The sequence below is a fragment of the Dipodomys merriami genome, unplaced genomic scaffold (assembly GCF_024711535.1).
Source record: "Dipodomys merriami isolate MVZ:Mamm:240054 unplaced genomic scaffold, mDipMer1.0.p SCAF_20, whole genome shotgun sequence".
Lineage (NCBI taxonomy): Eukaryota > Metazoa > Chordata > Mammalia > Rodentia > Heteromyidae > Dipodomys > Dipodomys merriami.
In genome coordinates, this window is record NW_027203382.1 from 22,821,596 (window position 1) to 22,843,335 (window position 21,740).

Consider the following 21,740-nt stretch of genomic DNA (forward strand, 5'->3'; position numbering starts at 1 on the left):
CTGGTTGTGTTGACCTGGGAATTTGGATGGGAATTGTTTGTGCACACAAACAAGAGAGAGAGCTATATTTTAAGTAATCCTGCCTTAAATTTGGCATGGACCATCTTGCTAAGCCCATAGGCCTCGTCTTCCCTGCTTTTGAAAGTGCATAACCTTTTCTTTGGAAATTGCACTCATACTCAGAATGGGCCAGTAAGAAACAAGTGATCTAAGAGGTTGTATCAGAACCTTGAAGTTCAGCAAGTGATCAAATGTGTATTGTATATTCCTTGAAAACCCACCTTCCATTGAAGAGGGACAGAGGCTGGGTGGGCATAATAGCAAATTATTTTCATAACAACAGGGGGAGGCTTTGGGCTTCTTCTTGTTGTTAGTTCAAAAAGTTCCTGAGCCTCTCAATTCCTTCAGAAAGTCATCCTGGCTCATTTTCTTATTCTCTCCAAGAACAATCATTTTCAGTATTACCTAAGCTGGATCCCATGTAGTGATTTACTCAAAGTCTTTTCCATGTGGTAATGTTTGGGAGGTGGGTGAGAATGAAGGAGGACATGCATTCTAGCTTAATGCTAACAACCTATTTCATTAGGTGAGTCAGACACCACTACTGGTTTTGTTCTCATCTGGACAGAGACATTAATGTTAGGGGGAACTCATCAGAGTTGGAGCTGATGCTTATTGATGAGAACATGAGTGTTTTAAGAGATCATCTCTGTTCCTCCAATCTTGGGAGGTGGAGTACTCTTACTGGCTCTACTGTAGGTGGTAGATGAGGTCATTTATGAGGCAGAAGTGGAGCTGGCTTTGGAACCCAGACTCTAAATCTTTCTCAGTAGAACATACCTCCTTTCCCTTACCCAGGGCTCAGCACAGCCCCGTTTCACACATACATACCCTGACAATTATGTGCATATGTCCCCAGTGTTACCCTGCCCTGTCCTCAAAATAGCATCTTGCATAAGAACAGTGATATAAGGAGTTTTAAGTGCATCATGTTGCATGAGTGATTCATCAGCATTCACTAGGATGTCCCTCTGCAGACAGCTGGTAGGTGGTATAGGAATGGGGACTGCTCAAGTTTTGACACCACGTTTCCTTATTTTTCTGCTTCTCTCTCTTCCCTAAGTCTTCACCCCACCTTAGCTCAGTGTGCCTAGTGGGCTCTTTGTGGCTCTCATGGAGTTGACATGACCTGGGTTAATGAGATGGAGTCATTCAGAACAGGGCCATATGCCCAGATGTCATATGTGAGCTGCTTGATCTTGCCTGACCTTAGAGAGGGAGTAGAAAATGAGACTGCACACCCGCACTGCCAGCCCTTGATTCAGGGTTCAGGCTCTGAAGGAGGGTTGAACCACTGGGGCAAAGTCCTCTGGTAATGAAGTCATTTGTCCTTGGGAACAGAATGAGTCCTCTGTGAAATCAGAAACAATGGGCATGTTGAGTTGCAGACCTGGGGTGAACTGACGCTTGGGCAAGGCACATGTGATGAAGTGGGACCTATTTAAGAGATGCATTCTTCTGGAACAACTTTCTGTTGTCAACAAGGGGACTCAGTTGTAGTGACACTTGGTGGTTGTTAATGCCTCATTTTAAGTGATTTTTCCCAAAAAAAGTCATGAACTCTTCTTTGAAAGTTTTCCTTCTTAATTAGTATAAATTATTATATAAATCATTGTGTCCCCCCAAAATGTGAGACATAAAGTTTGGGCAGTGGGGTTTTGTTTCTTTTTCATAGACTCTTTCCTTTCACCTAGAAAGCAAATACTCTCATGTCTCTGCCTAGTAATTTGATTTGCAGGCAGGCGTCCGCCCTTGCTCTACTGTTGAGCAAAAGGTTTGGTGAGAGGCTTAAAAAAAAAATCTTCCTTGAAAAAATTATCTTCCGAGCAGTTGTCAGTTGGTGAGCGTTTGTGAGAGCCGGTCTGATCCTGAGCAGTGGTTGGAGTCCTGCAAGCTGTAGAAAGGCAGCCAGCCGTTGGCTGTAGTCCCCTGCCAGTCATGCCCAGATCTACCTGGATCTCCCTGTGTTGTTTGCCTTTAATACGAGACGAGGGCGCAGGAGTTTCCCCAGCCCTGGCTGCCAGGGCAGTGTGCCCAGTAGCGGGTGACCCTGCGCTGCGTGCAGGCCCCGCCTTTCTCTTCCTGCCCTGCTGCCCCAGATAAAGTCACCCGCAGTTGTGAGCTTGTAGATGGGGAGACCTGGAAAGAAAGACCCAGCACATGCCCGCAGACCGCCCCGCTTCCCCCCTGCAGGCTGGCTGAGACCTGGGTGTGTGCGTGCACCCCGCCCCCACGGGACCCCTCACCCCCCCCCCCCCCCCGCCCCGCCAGACAGATCGGCGGTGCGGGCGGGGCCGGGCCGGGGAGGGTGAGAGCCGGGGGCGGGAAGGTGGCGGGGCGGGCTTCCCCCTCCCCCTCCCGTCCCGGGGCAGGCCGGCGGGCGGGGAGCCCGGCTGGGGGGCGGGCCGGGAGGCGGGGCCTGGGAGCCGCTCACGCCCTGCGCTCTGCTCTGCCCTAGGTGAGGAGGCCGCGCGGGCCGGGGAGTTTCGGGAGGCGGTGTCGCTCAGCAGGAATGCCGCCGGTCCCCCGGGGTGAACGATCGAGGACCCCCGCTGCCTGCCGCCCCTTCCCGAGCCGCCTGGGCTGCCTCCCGCGCCCCCACCGGCTGGCTTAAAAAGAAAAAAAGCACACCAGACACTGACCCCTGGACCCCTGCCGCATCTCCCCCCGCGAGCACCAATATGTGTCATGTCATTGTCACCTGCCGCTCCATGCTCTGGACCCTCCTGAGTATCGTGGTGGCTTTTGCGGAGCTCATCGCCTTCATGAGCGCAGACTGGCTGATCGGGAGAGCCAAGAGCCGCAGCGGCGCGGAGCCCACGGGCGCCGGCCCCTCCGAGCCCTACCACCCGACCCTGGGCATCTACGCCCGCTGCATCCGCAACCCGGGCGTGCAGCACCTCCCGCGGGACACGCTGTGCGGGCCCTACGCCGAGAGCTTCGGCGAGATCGCCAGCGGCTTCTGGCAAGCCACCGCGATCTTCCTGGCCGTGGGGATCTCCATTCTCTGCGTGGTGGCCCTGGTGTCGGTCTTCACCATGTGTGTGCAGAGCATCATGAAGAAGAGTATCTTCAACGTCTGCGGGCTCCTGCAAGGAATCGCAGGTAAGCGCGGACCGGCGGGAAGGCGCGCGCAGCCCGGCCAGCTGCGGCAGCCTGCCACTTGTGGATTCCCACTCGCTGCCCGCGGCTCCCTGAGCGCTGGGATGAGGTTTCCTTGCTGATAGTCGGTTCCTGGCTCGTGTGGTGGGTGACACGGGTCCCTTTCCCTGTGTCTGTCATCTGCGCTCCCTCTCTAAGACCTGGTCCTCTCAGGCCTGCCAGTGGCGCTCCTCCTTCCTTGTGTTTCCTGAGAGTCTGAGTTGTTCAGGGTTGTTGGAATCCTACGTTTGCTTTGCCGGTTCAATTCAAATTCTCCCAGGAGAATTTGGTGAGCGAGGTCTCACCTGCAGCAAGCGCCCCAAACTGTGTAAGCACCTTGTTTGGGGGAGGGGGTGTAGTGAAGACACTTCTCCCCGCCTCACCCCACGCCTGCACGATCTCTGCTCTGGGCCTGGGAAGACCATGCAGTCTTGGAAGGAATTTGTATCAGATGCTTTGTGTTCAGTGATGTTCTCATGTAAATTGTCTCCTTGGAGCTTGACAATGTTCTTTACACTCAAATCAGAAAATGCAAGCAAACTTCCACTTTCTGGGAGCTTCTTACCAAGGAGCCTATTGGAAATGGGTGGAAAGAAAAGTTAGAGCTCTTTCCAGTGACCCCAGGGAAAGCTGTGCACTGCTGGAAAAGGGCCTCTACCCCCAGCCCTCCCCAGAGGGCTGAAGGTGGTTGGGGACAGCGGCAGACTGTTTGGGCTCCAGGGGATCTTTTTGTGTGGCTGCATTAGGTGACATCCCATGTAAGTAGAAGGGACAGACTGACAGACTTACAGACTTAGTGTGATTTTCGGGTGGTGGGGGGAGGAGGGGGGACAAGTGTTTATTTACTTTCTAACCAACCTGTTTATGAAGCTCAACTCTTATCTAGTAGGAGGAGCAGGAATCCATCACAGCCCTACTGAGGGGCCCAAATGATTCAGCCATTAGAAAGCCCAAGGCAGGGGGTTCTTCAGCAGGGGCTCCTGAGAAACAGACCCCAAATGAATGAACTCTAGTCTGCCTCATAGCTGAAGCTTGAGCTCAGCAGGGCTAGCTTCCAAATAAACAGATCAAATGACAAGAGTTTTTCAAACAGCTGATAAGATAAAGTTCTCCCTTCCTCAAGCCTTAGGGGCCTACTGTGATATGTTTTTGTGGGGAGGAGGTGGGGAGTAGGCCAAAAGCCCCAGGCTCCTCAGTCTTTGATTGGCCTGGGCCAATGTACATTTAGACACCCAGGGTCTATAAACTTACTGTTTCAAAGTGACTTTTTTTTTTGTGCTTGGTACTTTTACCACTGTAGCCACATCTCCACTTCCAGTTTTTTGTGGCTTATTGGAGATAAGAGTCCATGGAATTTTCTGCTCAGGCTGGCTTCAAACCTCCATCCTCAGATCTCAGCCTCCTTAGTTGTAGCTAGGAGTACAGGCACAGGACCCTCATTTATCTGCCAGGATTAATGACCCTGGCAGTCAGAGGCACTCTGGGAATCTGGGAGACCAGATAAACACCACCTCTCTAGACCTTAGCATTCCTCTTCTGAAAAAGAAAGAAATTGGAAAATATGACTTTAAAATTTTTTAAATTTTGACTTTTGGTCCAGTGAAGCTTATTGTCTGTCCCCTTTTGGTTCACTTCTGTAATGTGAAAAGTGTCAGGCGCAACATTTCACCTCTCAGACAGTGCCTCAGGTGCCTATCTTAAGACCTTTGTGAAGTGTTTCCAGAGTCTTCTGAAAAGTTAAAATAAACACACAGATAAAGTGAAGCCAGCACACACAATTTATTCATCCTATTGAAGAGCCCTGGTTGACTTGAGAGGACGATCTAACTTTGTCTACCATGTTGAATTTAAAATCCTCCCTAGTTTCATCCTGTCATGTGGGTTTATTAGTTTGCTAGTATGCAGGCAAGACTCCTGATTTGTCCTCTAGCAGTAAGAAATGGGGGACTCCCTTCAGCAAAAACAAAAACAAAAACCTGTTCTTTGCAGTTTAGAAGTGAAGTGGAGGCATCTTTTGGCCTTGAAGGCTATTCTACATGAAGCTTTTAGTAAACGGTTAGTCCAGTGAATTGCATCTCTAAGACAAGCATTAGCTTAACAAACTATTGTGGTGTTTGATGCCTCACGTAAATGGCAAGAACATTTATTTTGCACAACGTTCAGAATGTATTTCCTGGGTTTTCACACACTGCAGTGAGTTTCTCTGACTAAGGCTTCTAGGCATTTATCAAGATGCACTGTATTCATAAACGGCTTCAGTAAATGGCAGCTCCTTTGTACAACTACTTAAAGATTAAAAAAAAATTTAAAGACTCGAAAAAAAAGGAAGTTAAGAGACACCCAAGGGGCTTATCTGCCTCTTCCAAAATTTTCTTTCCACCCCTATGACTTAGGCTGTATCTCACAATTTCTGAAATTACTCACAACTTTAAATTGGCAGGAGGCAATTCCTGTCTAGTCACTCTGCTCTCTAGGGGCCACTGGTCTGAGGCCAAGCCCTGAAACCCAGGAAGAAGTAGTTTTTGTTGCTCTGCAGCCTGTCTAGTTGCAGGCCTAGAAGAGGAGATCATGAGAAAGGATTGAGCCGCCTTTGTTCAGAGGGACGGATCTGCTGAGTGGCTCAGCGGGCTGTTTTTTCCATATCAAGCATTCAAATCAGTGTAAGTTACAGCTTTGGGCCTGGAATGGATGGCTGAGAAAGTGGCCAAAGGGTGTGTGAAGCAACTGGCTGCTTTCTCTCCTCTCTGCCCAGCTGCTGTAGCACCTGGTCAGTGCAGCCTTAGCCATGGACTTGCAGCTGTGAGCAGCACAGTCTTTACTCCAACCCATCTGTTCACATTGAAACAAATGGGGGAAAAGGAGCCTGTTGCCAGAGTAACACAAGCATTCCTTTTGGCAGAAAGGATTTTTTTTTTTAAATCTGACTAAATGAAAAATCATGATATTGCAAAACTTACTTGCTTATACCTGATTTAAAGAATAAATGGGTTATTGGCTTATAGGCTTCATTGTATAAATCATTAAAATTTTGGTATTTTGATTTTAGCAGTTAAATAGGAAAGAATATGTTGCTTCAAAGGAAAGTCATTCCTGGGTTATGTAAAAAAAATGAAAAACAAACAAAAATTAGTTAACAAGATGGTTAACTTGATTTGCCTTCAAGGCCTGGCCTAATAGTGGTTGCTAAATACTTGTGCACTGGATACCCTTAGTGTTACACTCAATAGTAATAAAGAGTGCAGGCGTAGAGCTGGATGTTGTGGTATACAACATGGAATGGCACAGCTGCTAAGGAAGTGGAAAGAAGAGGAAGATAGTCCTAGGCTGCCAGAGACTTTCTAAAACCAAGCCAAAGCCCAAAAGGACTTGGAACATGGCTCAGGTAGTAGAGTGCCTAGCAAGCAGTCCTGAAAATAAAGCAGCTGTGAATGAAACACTGACCAACTTACTTCACTCCTGAAGGCCTTGGTTTTATCACTTGTGAAATGAGAATACATTCCCCATGGCATTTTGAAGAGAGAAACCTTCTTAGCAAATTTTAGCATATTTTTCATTTCCCAGAATTGGTACTTTCTAAGGAATAAGATATCTTTCATAGTATTTATTTAGTAATTTATTTTTGTCGGTTGTGGGACTTGAACTCTGGGCTTGGTCGCTGTCCCTGGGCTCTTCAGCTCAAGGCAAGCGCTCTACTGCTTGAGCCACAGCGGCACTTCCGGTTTTCTAGTGGTTTATTGGCGATAAAAGTCTCACAGCCTTTCCTGCCAGGGCTGGCTTTGAACTGTGATCCTCAGATTTCAGCCTCCTGAGTAGCTAGGATTACAGGCATGAGCCACCCATGCCGGGCTTTTCATAGCCTTTAGAACTGACCTTATTCCCTTCAGTCATGAGAGCCCGCCTGTGCTGGCTACCAGGCGCAGAACAGGGCTGGACTTTCATATGAACTCACATCATTTCTTGAAAAAGTAGAAGATAACAATAGTATCAAAAGGAAAATGTCTTCCTCCCACTCCCCTTCCATGACACTCTCCTCTGTTCCTTTTCTTTCTGGCAGCAGCTTCCACACTGAACCAATTGCAGGTGGCTTTTCAGACTCCCCTGGCAAATAAATCTCAGGCTGAATGGTCTTCACTAGGTGGGGGCATGTCGAGGCCTTGGCAGAGCCAGAAACACATATGGGCTCAGATCCCCCTGGGATTCATTACCAAAGCTGGGTAACCAGCCAGCAGGGCTATTTTTTTTTTATTTTTACTTATTTTTTTGCCAGCTGTCTTCCTTAGGTTGTGACCTGGATGTAATCCATAGTGAAACTGTAGAACGCAAAGATCCAGGTTTTCCATGACAGCATCAAGCAGTTTGTTTTTGGATGCATGTAGGCCTCACTTACAAGTCCATGGAATCCCCAGTGACTCAGGTTTGGGCCAGAAGCCATTAAAATGAGCTCAGGATTTGGCTCACTTGTGCTGGCATGGACTGCTCCGCTGGGACTGCATGTGGGCTGGACTAGCATCTGAGCCGCTGGGCCTGGCTGCCTGCTGACTTCCAGTCTTCCCTCACAGGCCTCTTTGCTTCTCCAGAGCTCTCTGCTTCCTGTCTGCACAGTCTCAGTCCAGTAGGATTGCCTCAGTGATCCAGCTGCCTCACCAGTCTGACTAGACTGATTGCTGTGGGCTCATTCTGCCTCTGCAGGAATGGAATGGCCCTGGGAACTTTCTGCCGTGGTGCCTACGGGGCCTGGCTGATGTGAGACTCGGCTTTCCTGGAAGTGAGCAAAGTAGTTAAAGAAGGAACAGAGTAGATAAAAAGGAAAGGGAAGCCAGGCACTGGTGGCTCACACCTGAGATCTGAGGATCACAGTTCAAAGCCAGCTGGGGCAGGAAAGTCTGTGAGACTCTCAAAAAACTACTCAGAAAAAAGCTGGAAGTGGTGCTGTGGCTCAAGTGGCAGAGCCCTAGCTGTGAGCACAGAAAGGCTCAGGGACAGAGCCAGGCCCAGTTCAAGCCCCGGGACTGGCAAAGGAATAGGAAAAGAACCTGTGAGAATGGGTTTGTTTTTGCCTCTGTAGAATTGCTTAGATTTTGGTGAATTTGTATGTGTGGAGATGTGAGTGGGCAGGAAATATACGCAGAACTGGCATTCCCATTGGTATTTCCTCACAGGAGCTTTTAGGTGATGACTTCAACCCAGACTATTGCCAGCTTCCATTTGAATTAATCTCCTGTTCACTCAATCTCATCCAAAAGAACTGGATTAGCTGTTAGAAAAGAAACAGGGGCACAGGAAACAAAGTGTCCCACCCATAATTTCTTTTCTTTTTTTTTTTTTTTTGGGGTCCAGTCATGGGCCTGAACTCTGGGCCTGGGCACTGTCCCTCAGCTCTTCAGCTCAAGGCTAGCGCTCTACCACTTGAGCCACAGCGCCACTTCCGGCTTTTTTCTTTTTGCTTATGTGGTGCTGAGGAATCGAACCCAGGGCCTCATGCATGCAAGGCAAGCACTCTACCACTGAGCCACCTTCCCAGCCCCATCCCACCCATAATTTCATACCTGACAAATTGACAGAGCCTCTCCAGGAATATAGTGTTACCTTACTTGCCCACTTTCAAATTTCCTCTGAGAATGAAAGTATAGGGAACATGCAGTTTTTCTTCCCATGGGGCGGGGGGGAGGGGAATTCTTGGCCACTGAAAGGGCTCTCGATTCCTTTAACAACACATTCACAAAAGTCAGGCTAGCAGTTCCATGTTCTAATCAATTTAAAATTTCCCTGAATATGACATATTTAGCAATGCATCTGCATTAATCCCTAGGGTTGTCCCTTTTTTGGTTAAAAAATAAAGTGCTGTGCAGTGGCTGCATAAGTGCAAAGATTTATAGGCGTGGACCTATAGTTTGTAGAGTTTCTGCTCCCACGCTGTATTAGAAAGCACATAAACCCCAAAGAACCAAAAACAAAACAAAAAATTACAGGAAGAAGTCAACCATGACACCAGATTTTTTTCAAATCACACAAAAAAATCTGCCTAAATACAAGTGGACAGGTCTGTAAATCTACAGGCAGATTAGGATCTGTTTTTTTTAAAAAATCATTTGTAAGGACTAAAAATTGCAAATGCTTTTTAAATTCAGACATAACAATTGATATGCAAATAAAATGTGGACATGGTTTGCTATGGTAACCATTTAATTAGATCAGCCATGGATGATCTATGTTCAAATCACATTAACAAATAATCCATTAAACATGGCTCTGAATATTTACATGAGTTCAGGCACTCTGTTTTAAGAGCTTAAGGCAATGGTAAGCTAAATTGTAAAAACCACTTTAAAAATAATCCACATCTATGAACAACTGCAGTATAATCAGGCATATGTATGAGTGCATAGGTTATATATGGTTTCCTCATACCAGTAACTATCTTAAGGGGCTAGTAATCACTTTTTCAGAAGATAGCCCCCAAAGAGACAAAAATCTAAAAATTCACATATTGAGAATTTGTGTATATGCCAGTACTTGGGCTTGAACTCAGGACTTGAGCATTGTTCCTTAACTTTTCAGCTCAAGGCTGGTGTTCTATCACTTGAGCCAAATCCACTTCTGGCTTTTGGGTGGTTAGTTGGAGATAAGATTCTAATGAACTTACTGCCCTGGGTGCCTTCAAACTGTGATCCTCAGATCTCAGCCTCTTGAGTAGCTAGGTTTACAGGCATGAGCCATTGGCACTTGGCATATATTGATAAGTTGAAGTCAGTATTAAAACACAACATAAACCTATAATCCTAGCACTTGGAAAGTAATGGCAGGAGGATCACAAGACCAAGGCAAGCCTGGACTACATAGTAAGATACTGTTCTTAAAAAAATAGGTTGTTGGAATGTAGCTCAGTGGGAGAGTGCTTTACTTCCAATCACAAGACCCTGGGTTTGATCCCAGTCCTCTTCTCCCCCACAATAACGCAGTACAAATATGTGTAACATTCAAGTCAAAGCGCAGAGCGGCAGCCAGGCCACTTCTCCTATCCTTACGGCACCAGCTGTCCATTTATAGCCATTCATTTTAAGTATAGCAGACACCTTCTGTGGGAATCTTGGTTCTACGGTCCTTTTTGTCATAACTATATTCTGACGGTCATTCATGGAATTGTTTGGGCTACTCTGTCATTTTGTTTCCACTTCCCATCCTGAAGACTATTGGGCCTTGCCAATTATGCTACCATGGAAGTGTTAGTAGAAAATGGCTATCATACCAGAGTCTTAAGCATCAGTACAGCCTTTAAAAATTTTATTAATTAATTGTATTAAATTTTATTAATAAACGGTTCTTTCCTTTTCTTTTCCTCCCCCTCAGAAAATTTCAGTTAAAAGCCTCTGACTTTACTATCATCCTCTATAAAGGCACTCAGTCATCAACTGAAAACCCTTTTCATTACAGTGTACTGACTTCTAACTCCTGGTCTGGCCCTTGAAACAGTCACTGAATGTCAAAAAGTTAAGCCCTAAAACAGCCTGACCATAAACTCTGAAAACTTCTTTTTGTTGCATCTAGCTTGGAAAGTTTCATATCAGACTCTTGAGACAGAAAATGTAAAAAGAACCTCCTTCCCATCATCCTTGGTATATGAACGGTAAAGACATAGCCTCCTCAGAAAGAGGTCCAAGCCTTCTACAGACAAGTCCTCAGCACACACACCCAGCCCTCACAGGGGCCCCTCCACTACTCAGACTCAATACAATGTAAGAACTAAAATACTGGTCCACTCCACTAGATTACTGCCAGTTCACAGACAGGAGAAAGAAAAGACCAATGCAGTGGGAACTAAATGTGTCTTAACTTTATCAGTAGATTATATCCTTTACCCTTTTGTGTTTAATAGATTTTATAAAATATTTTCAGTGTTCTTACATTAGCATGTTGACTTCCCGATATATGCATAATTTTTGCAAATTTTCACCCATGAAATTCTAAGAGCTGGTGGGAACCTACTGGAGCTCTGTATTGGTGACTGAGTGTTGCTACTGCAGAATGTCTGCAGAGCCCCCTGCCAGGCTCTTCTTGGAGAACATTTGGCCAATTCAGTGGGTAGGGACGCAGATGCGATCTACGAGGGTGTATCCTCCTCATAGTCACTGCCTTGGGAGATTGTGAAAGAAAATGTCCTCATTTCCCAATAGTTGATGACCCACAGATGGCTTTTAGGAACTTCCAGAATGACTTCCTATGGTCAGGATGGAAGATGACTTGGGGGAAAAAAAGTACAGACTGAAAACAGAGGGAAGCACTGAAGTAAATGTTAACCAGCATACGTTAGGATGCTGTCTGGGATTGCAGTGCACCTGGAGTGCTGCACCACTGTAGAGAGATGGGCCTCAGGGTTAATCTGTTCCTCTAGTGGGATCGCAGAGACCTGCCCCTCCACTTCTTCTCACTGATCTATGACTTCTCTTCAGGCTGCCAACAGGAGCTTTTCCTGGGTGGTGGAATAGTCTGCAAGCTGGCTGCTTTTGGAGACCACCTTGCTTCTTCCACAGATGGCTGGGTCACCCCATCATCTCCTGTCCCCTCATCTTTTCACCTATCATTTTTCTGCCCCTCTCCATCTCTCCACTTCCTGCTCTCCTTTGGACCATTTCCAGTGAGGGCTACGGCTAGGAAGAGTTGGAATCATTTCAGAGTTGTGGACTCTAGATAACTGAAAACTTATTACATTTCGTTGACTTACTATTTTCTGTCTACCTCTCAACAACAACTGTTTTCTGTAGCCAGGGAGGTGGTTTATAGCATTAAGCAGTTAAGTAAAAGGCCAGACCAATGGTTTGGCACCCAAGTGAGCTGCGTGTTAGCCCAAACTGCCAGTCCCTGAGATTCGTATTATTGAATGGTTTTACTCCAGCTCTTTCCAGAATGTGGCAAGAACTTCCCACGCTGGCTTTGTTTTAAAATGTAACATACTCTTATCACTCTTGTTCTTCATTCATCAATCTAATAGACAAATACATATGAATCACAACATACTATACACCAGTCACTGTCTTAGGCAAATTGGGACACAAGTCCCCATTACAGAGTTTACATTCAAGCTGGAGGGGACAAGCAATAGGCAAAGTCAGTAAAGTGATAAAGGTGATGGGTGAGATGTGTAAAGAGCAGTTTAGCTGGGGTACACTGGGGTAGCAGGGTGGGGGCGGCAATTACAATACATTGTATAGTCAGGGTAAGATTTTCTGAGATGAGATAGAATCAAAGGAAGGAAATAAAAAAGTTGACCATGAGTAACAAAATATTCCAACCTTTCAAGAATCCTTGAAACAAAGGTTTTTCTGGTAAACTCATGTGGACTTTGCAGGAAATATAGGAGTCACTGGTACCATCTTATACCTGAAGAACATGAGAACTGAACTTCCATTTGCTGAGATGAGGTTGCTAAGGTGAAAAATGGAAAGTGAGCTCGGTTTGGACATAAGCTTAAATACCTTGTTACATCCAAATGGAGATCAAGCGGGCAGTTACAAGTACAGCTCTGTAGTTAAACTTGGTGATAATAATTCAGGAGACAGTAGCAATGGGTATTTAAAGCCACCGGACCACATGCAAGCCATAGGGCACTGTAGCCATGGAAAAGGACCAAGAGCTGAGCCATGAACATTGTCCATGTGTAAATTGGACAAATATGGAAGACTAGCACCGGGTAAAGCCAGTGCCGAATACTGGCAGATGGCCTAAACTCTATGTGAAGATAATGCTCCTGACTTGGTCTTATCTTGTGCCTTTAGCACTTGAACCTGACGGTTGAAGGTAACACCTCTAACAAGCTTTCTCGCAGATTGAGGCCACTCACTTGCTTGGTTTGTGTGAGATAGTCACATGGATGAGAGCCAAGGTGGCCTCAGATACTGAAGTACAGTATACTGAGTGAGGTCAGCCTGGGCTTAGTGAACTCTACAAGGCAGACCTCTCAGGTCATGGGACAGATGTGACTCAAGGTGAAACACCTGACACTGGGTAGATTTTTCCCATCTCTTCCAGAGAAGAATTGGGCGTTTGATCATGTTAGATGGATGTCCTTCTATGTTCCTAAATGAGTTTTAATAACAGTGTGTTACAGGCAGGTTCATAGGACAGTGGGGGCACTGTGGGAAGCAGTGACAATTGTTTCCCAGAGGTGACATCTGGACTGGGATGGAGGGTATTTCTGGATGATTGCAAACTCAAGGAGTCAGCATGATTTAAAACAACAACAGGTTGATGGCCCACGTAGTGTGACCCATTCTTGAGTATTGCTGCTTAGAAGCCTATGACATTGATGATGTCCCCTTACCTTTGGCACTCAGCCACGAATATGGCAGACAACAAATTCTGTGGTACTCCTCCAAGGTCATCTCCTGAAAGGCCACGCTCTCCCAGTTGTTCAGCCTGATCTCAGGGGCTTGCTGTGGCTACTTCCTCAGGGACATTAATTTGTGTCCTTAGGGTGTTCATAGATTCAGGGTGGGTGAGATAATGGCTGATGGAGATGTTCCTTGTTGTGGCTCCCTGTGCAGACTAAGGCCTGATGTGTGTGTGGGATTCAGTCTGGAGGATTGTCTGAAGAAGGAGGAGCATGGCGGCTGCAGACTCACATGCTCAGATATTCCCAGAGCAGGAACTGGCATGTAGACCTCTGGTGAGGCAGAAAATGCCTTCCTTTGAAACAGGAGGTGATCCACAAAGACTGGAAGCCTGAAGCCAATTTCTTGGTCAACAAGTAGAAAGTACAGCGGTTGTATGGTGCAGTCACACGAGGAGGGAAAGGCTATAGGACAGCTATAGAACCTTTCTCCACACCTGGCTATGGACAACACCCCTGAAGCCTGAGGGCACCCACTGCAGGTCAGGTGCCATTGGATCCAGTGTCCATCCTTCCTACCTATGCTGTGATTAAAATACACTGGACCCCAGGGCAGAAAGGCTGCCGAAGGTTACAATTTTACAGCTTGTCTTTCCCACTCTATGATGACAGTTGAGAAAAAATAGGACTATGGTTATTTCTGGTGTGTTTCATTTTTTAAGCCCCTTCAAGCCTTAGGCAACTGGAAGGTAGTGATAAGGTTCAGTTCCTTCTCTTGGGAACCACAATCGTAATTACCTGCATCAAACCCAAAGCACATGTTTAGGTTCTTCAGAGAGACAGGAAATTCCTGTGCAGGTGATTTCAACTGCTGGGAGGATAATGTGATTAAGGTAGTAGAGGTCATTGGGGGTGGGGGGTTGGCAGGATCCTGTGTGGCCTGCACCAGAGCTACCCTCTGTGAAGGTCGCAAGACTGTTTTCCAGCCTGGAGTAGCAGGTGCAGGGCAGTCTAAGTGACTAACCCTCTTTGCACTTCCTTTTTTGATACCAGTACTAAGGTTAAGGTCAAGGCAAGCAAGTGCCTACCTCTCTGTGTCAGTCCTTAACAGGGGCACCTGAATCACCAAGCTTTCTAGAGTTCTTTGATAGAGGAGGCTTTATCTAAATACCAAGAGAAATGATGTGGTTTTTGCCTACCTGAAGTCCAGTGTTGATGGCAGACTTTGACCTTGCATTTTCTTGCCACTGGCTGTTTAATTGATAGCGCTGTTAACTTGTGGGTACCAAAGTCACTACACAAGGTGATCTCTCCTTCCACCCCGAAGTCACTGAGAAGAGCTAAGTCACTCTTCTTTCCCCATCTGGGGAAATGGTAGTTCCAGCCCCCTTAGCATCTGCTGGGCGGAATGGACCACTGATGCTTTTCATCACTCTCCCAGGTAGACTTCATGTCCACTTATACTCAAGCTGAGACTTTCAAGGGACTCAGACTGCTGAGATGAGGTTGCCAAGGTGAAAAATGGAGTGAGCTCGGTTTGGACATAAGCGTAAATACCTTGTTCCATCCAGGTGGAGATCAAGCAGGCAGTTGGAAGCTGTAGTTAAACTTGGTGATAATAATTCAGGAGACAGTAGCAATGGGTATTTAAAGCCACCGGACCACATGCAATCCACAGGGCACTGTAGCCATGGAAGAGGACCAAGAGCTGAGCCATGAACAGTCTCCATGTAGAGATTGAGAAAATATGGAAGAGCCTTCTGCTGTCCTTATTCAAAAAGTAAGCTGATGGCAACCACTTGGGGAGCTGGGTCTGCGCTGTGATCAAGTGGAATGGCATGGGAGGAAGTGCTTCTGGGCTCCACAGGCTGCCAGAGGAAGGACTGTGCCCTTTAAACCTGCCTGCTCCCTAACAGGGGCTGCCGGACTGAGGTAGCCAGAGCATACCTAGCACAGGGGACAGGGATGCTATGGCAGCAAACACAATGCTTTCCAGACACTAGCAGATTGCCAGTGAATGTGAATATTTAACTGTAAAATAAGAACACTGACCTAAAGGGGAAGAGCAGTGCTCTTGCCCAGGGCCTGCCCCCAGGAGCTTCTTACCAAGGTCCTGGACGAAGGAAACTATGGCAGATCTCTGTGTGTCTTGAATGAGACTTCATGCAGACAGAATTAACTGGGGTTTGTCATAGACCTCAGAAGCATTTACGAAATGGTTAAATCTTTTAGATCTCCCAGCTGAGTAAACTTCTATTCAGATGGAGAACTTTGTTCTTTCAAAGGTGCCAAATTATAGCCTGCTATTCTTGTATCTCCCTCAAGTCATGCCTTTTGAAATGCCTTCAAAAAGTAAACTGGTCCTGCACACTTACACAGGAGAGATGTGCCAGAGGCTTTACCTTGTTGTCTGCTTGTTGCGTCCCAGTTTGTTATGAATGTAGGAAGTATTCTTCAGACTTGAAATTCACACCTACCTTTTCTAGCCAGGTGGTGGTGGTTCACGCCTATAATCCTAAGTATTCAGAAGGTTGATAACTGAAGATAATAGTTCAAAGCCAGCCTGGGTAGAAAAGTCTGAGAGACTTTTTATCTGTAATTGACCAGCAAAAAGCCAGAAGAGGAGCTATGTTTGAAACGATAGAGAACTCAAGGCCCGGTACTGACACACAAAACCCCACCCTTTTCAAAGGTTGCTCTGCTAAAAGATGACAGAACTTGGATTTAAACTGCATCTTACTTTACTGAGAACTGTTAACTGAACCACAAAATTTAGGGAGTTTCAGCCGTGTCCTCATCTTGCTGTTGTGTCCTAATCTCATACTGTTATGTGTCTACCAGATTGTACATAGGAACTTCTGAACCTCTGACTTGGTTGCAGATACCCACCACCTTCCATCAGCCATCGAACCGAGTGGTCTCCACAGGCTGGTGCCTCACACTGCTCCTCACAGCTTCCCTAGCTCCAGTCATTGCAACCCAGCTCCCACACCCAAGCCTGTGGAGCACTGTGCCCAGGCCTTTAGTTTTGGAAAGGCTTCTTTGGGGAGCTACTTGTTTCCTATACAGGGAGCCTATAAGTGAATTCCCTTGCGCGCAGCCAGGAATGGTAGAATGGAGCGGGTCAGACCCCAAGCCATTCTATGCAGAAGTTGATACGATCCTCAGTTGACAACTGTGCAGGTTGTACTCTGTGGCTTGAAACTCAGCCCCCTAACCTTCTTTCAGGCCTCATACTGCTGCAGATGCAGTCATGTTCTCTGGGGTGGGGAGGGGTGGGTGAGAGGGTACTACATGACTTGAAAGCTTTGGTGTGGTTAAACCCTAAGAATTTCATTCAAGGTAGAAAGAGAAACAAATGCGTGCCAAGACTCACAGGATAAAAATACTATCCCAAAGGAGACTTTGCGTTAGGATTTAGCACTCCTGAATTATGTCAGTGTTTAGAAGAACTAGTTTTTTCCTGCCACAAAGAATAAAGCCACCTACCCTCCTGTCAGCATCATGCGGCTGAAATGAAGGAGCTGACCTGTGGGGTCTGGGCCTTCCCGATCAGCTTGCACTGGTGGGTGGTAGGGGCAGGCCTTGGGGTGACGCCAGCCAGGCACCCATACGCTCATAGCTGACTTGTGCCAAAGAAAATCCTGTGCCTCACCTACTTCTCTTGTCCTAACTGGGGTGCCATCAGGCAGGAAAACACATCTCTCAATTGTTGCAGTATAATTACGTATTAGTAAACTGTCTGAAATAGAAAATGATGGGGGTCAGCAAAATGGAAGCAGAGCTTGTCTACTCAGGCTGAACTTACAAGTATTCCGACATTCAGAAAATCCTTACAAAACTGTGATTTGCTTTTTTACTTACGTATAAAAAAACCCTCTGCTCCAGGTATGCAAGTGGCTGTTGGTAAACACTAATAAAGATTCCTTGCTGGCTTAGGTTAATGTTTGGCCAGGTGTCATCTCTGCCATTTAACCAGGTTGAGATTACTTGGTTCTGTATGAATTCCCTTCGGCCAGGGGAGAGTTAACAACTCTTTACAAAAATGCCAGATAGAAAATTTGGGGTGGGGGGGAGTTTGAAGACAAAACCCAACAATATTTGCTCTGCTGTTCTAGCACCAATACCTTCATTCTTCATTTAGTTTGTAAACAAGTGTGCATGGCTATGTTCGAGTAAAACTTTATAAAGCCACATTTTGCCTTAGTTTGTCAATCTCTGTCTTAAAAGGGAAATGTTCATTGCAATAGAGCCCTGTAAATAAAAAATTAACTTACTTGTCTAGAAAAGTTACTTGATGGATTTGCTATATGTACAAAAGTAGCTAAAACTATTTCTAATATTTTTCTTTTCCTTTTTTCCAGTACTAGAGGTTGAACTGAGAAGTTAGCCTTCCGCCAGGATAGGCAAGCATTGTACTCTATTGATCTATATACACCCAGCCCTTTTGTTTGTATCCTGCTTTTGATACAGGGTCTCTAACTCCGCTCAACTCACCATCCCCCAGCCTCTGCTTCCTAAGTAGATGGGACTATAAGCATACACCACCATGCCCAGCTACGACGTGATTTAAGTCATTAAATTGCATTAAAAAGCTCCTAGCTATTTCTATTGCAGAAGGGATGCCACTGCACAAAGCAAGAAAACCAGGCCACCATTAGGCAGGTATGAATGGGCAGTGCAAGACTAGAGCCATGGGACTTCACCTCATTTTCTCTGTCCCACAGGTCTGTTCCTTATCCTCGGTTTGATACTCTACCCTGCTGGCTGGGGCTGCCAAAAAGCCATAGACTACTGTGGACCTTATGCATCTGCCTACAAACCTGGAGACTGCTCTTTGGGATGGGCCTTTTATACAGCCATTGGTGGCACGGTCCTCACTTTCATCTGTGCTGTCTTCTCCGCACAAGCAGAAATCGCAACTTCCAGTGACAAAGTACAGGAAGAAATCGAAGAGGGGAAAAACCTTATCTGCCTCCTTTAGTTTGGAAGAGACATGCTTTTCTTTCTTGGGTGACCTTGTGGAACAGCCATCATTTGAATCAAAGGAGAACTAGCCTTTACCTTCCAAAGCCACCAATGACGGCCACCATCCGGCTAAGCAGAGCAACCAGACATAGGGCTGGATGCAGTGCAAATGAGAAGGGATGGACCTCGAACACAGTATAGAATCCTGACTGTGGTTGTGCATTACTGTCAGACTCCACCTCCCCCAGGGCTCCATGAAGGATGGAATAGTGGTCGCAGCCTTCCTCTGGCCACAGAGACCATTTGCCAGTTCTACAGGCCATTTGAGGCCTGTTTCTGCCCTAAAATTGTATGCCTGTGAGCATTCTGCCTTAGAATGAGGTCTGTGGGTCACTGTTTTGGTTTCCTTTTTTAAGTTGTGTGTTAACGATTAAAAGGAAGACTACAGACTTACTGGGGACAGGTTGTGTTTGTTAAAGGACACAGCAAAACAGGAACAGAGTGGGATCCAGGGCAAAGTGGAACAGTCACTCCAAGATTTTAGAAAGTTTTGAGTTAAGGAAGATGAAGGACCAGTACCTTATGAGAAAAAAATCTACAAGACCTTGCCAGTGAAGATTCTTTCCTAGTACCCAAACCAGCTCTGACTCCTCTCCCTCAGAGATCACAGTTCTGCTAGGGTCAGGACTGGGCTTTGATTGCCAAATGAAACCTTGCTGTCCTTCCAGGGACAGCCACGGCCTCTTGTAGATAGTCACTGGAAGGAGCTGTCAACCTTGAGTTTGTAGGGACAGCTCTCTGTCTGTTGGAAATCATACTATAGTCAGGTGACTTCCAACCCCTTCAGCAGAATGGTATTCTTTACAGGAAAAAAAGGGGGTGCTTCTTGAGTTACTGTTTTGATCCTGAAACAAAAACAGCCACAGGCCACTATTAAAAAGGATTCAGGGCTTCTAAGCTGGTTTCCACAAATTATCAATATAATTGATTCAGGAAGATAGTAATCAGAATGACCTAAGTAGCCAGAAACAACTAGTCAGGCATTATGTGAGGTTTAAGAACTACAGAATGGTACAGAAACACTCCTGGAACTGCTGGGCTTCTAGATGGATTAAAAGCAAGTCTTTTTGGTTTTATGAATGTGTTCATTTGAGGTTTTGTTTTGAAAGTTTAACAAAGAGTTAACTAAGCACCTTCTTTCCTACTGTCAATATTGTGTGCTAAAAACTACCACTCATGCGAGTAACCCTGATTCATTTTACAACCTTGCCCTAGTGAATCATAAGCTTTGAGAGTTTAGAATTATCCCTGGGTGCAGAGGCAACTAAAGTTTCATATGTTATGGTCTTTGGCTACACCAGAAACCATCTTACTTCTCACAGATGAAAGGCAAGAGGGGTGTTATACCACTTTTCAGTAAGTTCACCACTTTGAACCAAAGTTTAAAATAAGCAAGGTAGAAACTATACAGCTTTTTTCCAAGACAGAAAAGAGGTTTCCTCCTAAGCAATCAAGGGATCATGTCTCTAAGCACATGAAGAATGGGAATAGGAGCCAATAGATGAGACCCCTGTTCCTGACTGCATTTATAATGTTCTAACAAAGCCCTTGTGCCTACTTAGTAACTATTTTCCAATATCAGCAATACTTGACATTTAAAGCAATTTTGTCATCAGGCAAATCTTGCTCAGTAATTTTTTTCATTACAAGATAGAAATCTCTAACACTAATCTCACAATCTCTTTTCTCCTTATAGGCAAGTCATAAGCCTAGAGGATCCTCTGAACATATCACACATATCACTTGCTGTTTGGCAGAAGTAGCAGTATAGTCCTAGATCAACCTGGCAACAGTCACATGACTGATTATTTCATTAGTCAGAATGTTATAGTAGATTGAAAAGGACACTTGCACAAGTAAAACCTTAAACCACTAAAAACTACCTAAACACTGACTTACTACAACAGACATCAGTTAAAAACAAATGCTGGGTCTTTTAAAAACTTCAGTCTATTAGACAGACTTACTTTGGATTGAAAGGACCATTAAAAATCATTCCAGTCTAGACCAAAACTCTTCTACACAGCTCTTTAAAAACCACTTGACCCACACCTATTTTCCTAATAGAACAATTGCTAATACCAGAAAAGTCTTATTTATTTTGCCTGCATCTGTTGCTTAAAGTTTTGTGATAAGCTGGGCTTCTCAATGAACTCTAAAGCAGAAATAGTTGCCTTGGAGTCTGTGGATTCTTTAAACCTGTGTTTTAATTCACAATGTTACATTAAATGATGTAAGGGTTTTGTATCATTTCAAACATCTGTGGTGTAACGAATGATCTTTGTTAAACATGTATTCTGTAAAGTGCCATAGTCTTTTTATGTGTAGTGTATTTAAATATATATATTATATAAAATACATACACAGATTTGTGTGAAAGATGTGCAATAACAAAGGTGTATGTATGTATTGTTTTTTTTGGAAACTGGACAGGAGTCGAAACGGGGTGTTTCTGTTTTGGCAGAGGAGAATTACACATTTTTGCCTGCATGGCCTCATCATTAGCGTAAAACAATTTTAATGCTACACAAATCTTATGTGAAGAAATGACTGGTATGAACTCATTTTCTCTTGGGTCTAAAATGAAACAATCACTCCATGTGAGTGAAGCCAGGCCCAGTTAATGCTAGTCTTTCATGTGAAATGTGAAGTTCCCATGTTGCCTTTTTCTGTTGGTGTGATAACTAGTAATTGGTACATTCTCACTAAGGAGCTATTTCTTAACATAGACCATGTTAATGCTAGACCACTGTTTAAAGGGCTAATCTCACACCTTCTTAGCCATGAGTCTGGCTTAGAATGGACTTCTCTGTGCAATAACTTGTGGCCACTGGAAATCCCTGGCCTCCAGTTGTGTTTGGGTACCAATGACTCCATTGGCCCCAAGAGTTGAAGGGATGACTGGGATTTCGTCTGAGACTGTGGTGAAACTCCTCCCAAGGCTGAGGGGGTCAAGAGGTGCTTTGGAGGAACTTGGCACCATTTGAAATTGAGTAGCCACTTGAGCCAAATATAAAATTGTATTTACAAGCTGACAGACTCAATTTGAGCCTTCAAATTTGTGGTTATTCTATTGTAAAGTAATATGTTGTTTGTCTAGCATTTATTAGATTTTTATGCATATGTATTTTCACAGTGTGCTTCCTTCCCCTCCTCAGTTTGAATTAAACCAGATTTTGCAAACTCA

The 21,740-nt window shown here is 45.3% G+C and overlaps 1 protein-coding gene across 4 annotated transcripts in view; it reads left to right on the top strand.

Moving 5' to 3' along the window:
* The window catches only part of Lhfpl2 (LHFPL tetraspan subfamily member 2), a 147,091-nt gene extending 125,351 nt beyond the window's left edge, over positions 1–21,740 (top strand). For all 4 annotated transcript variants that reach the window (XM_070031210.1, XM_070031211.1, XM_070031212.1 and 1 more), the window contains 2 exons: positions 2,519–3,165; positions 18,253–21,740. In XM_070031210.1, the coding sequence (XP_069887311.1) occupies positions 2,742–3,165; positions 18,253–18,509 (681 nt within the window). In that variant the 5' untranslated portion in view covers positions 2,519–2,741 and the 3' untranslated portion in view covers positions 18,510–21,740. The remainder of the gene's footprint in view (positions 1–2,518; positions 3,166–18,252) is intronic.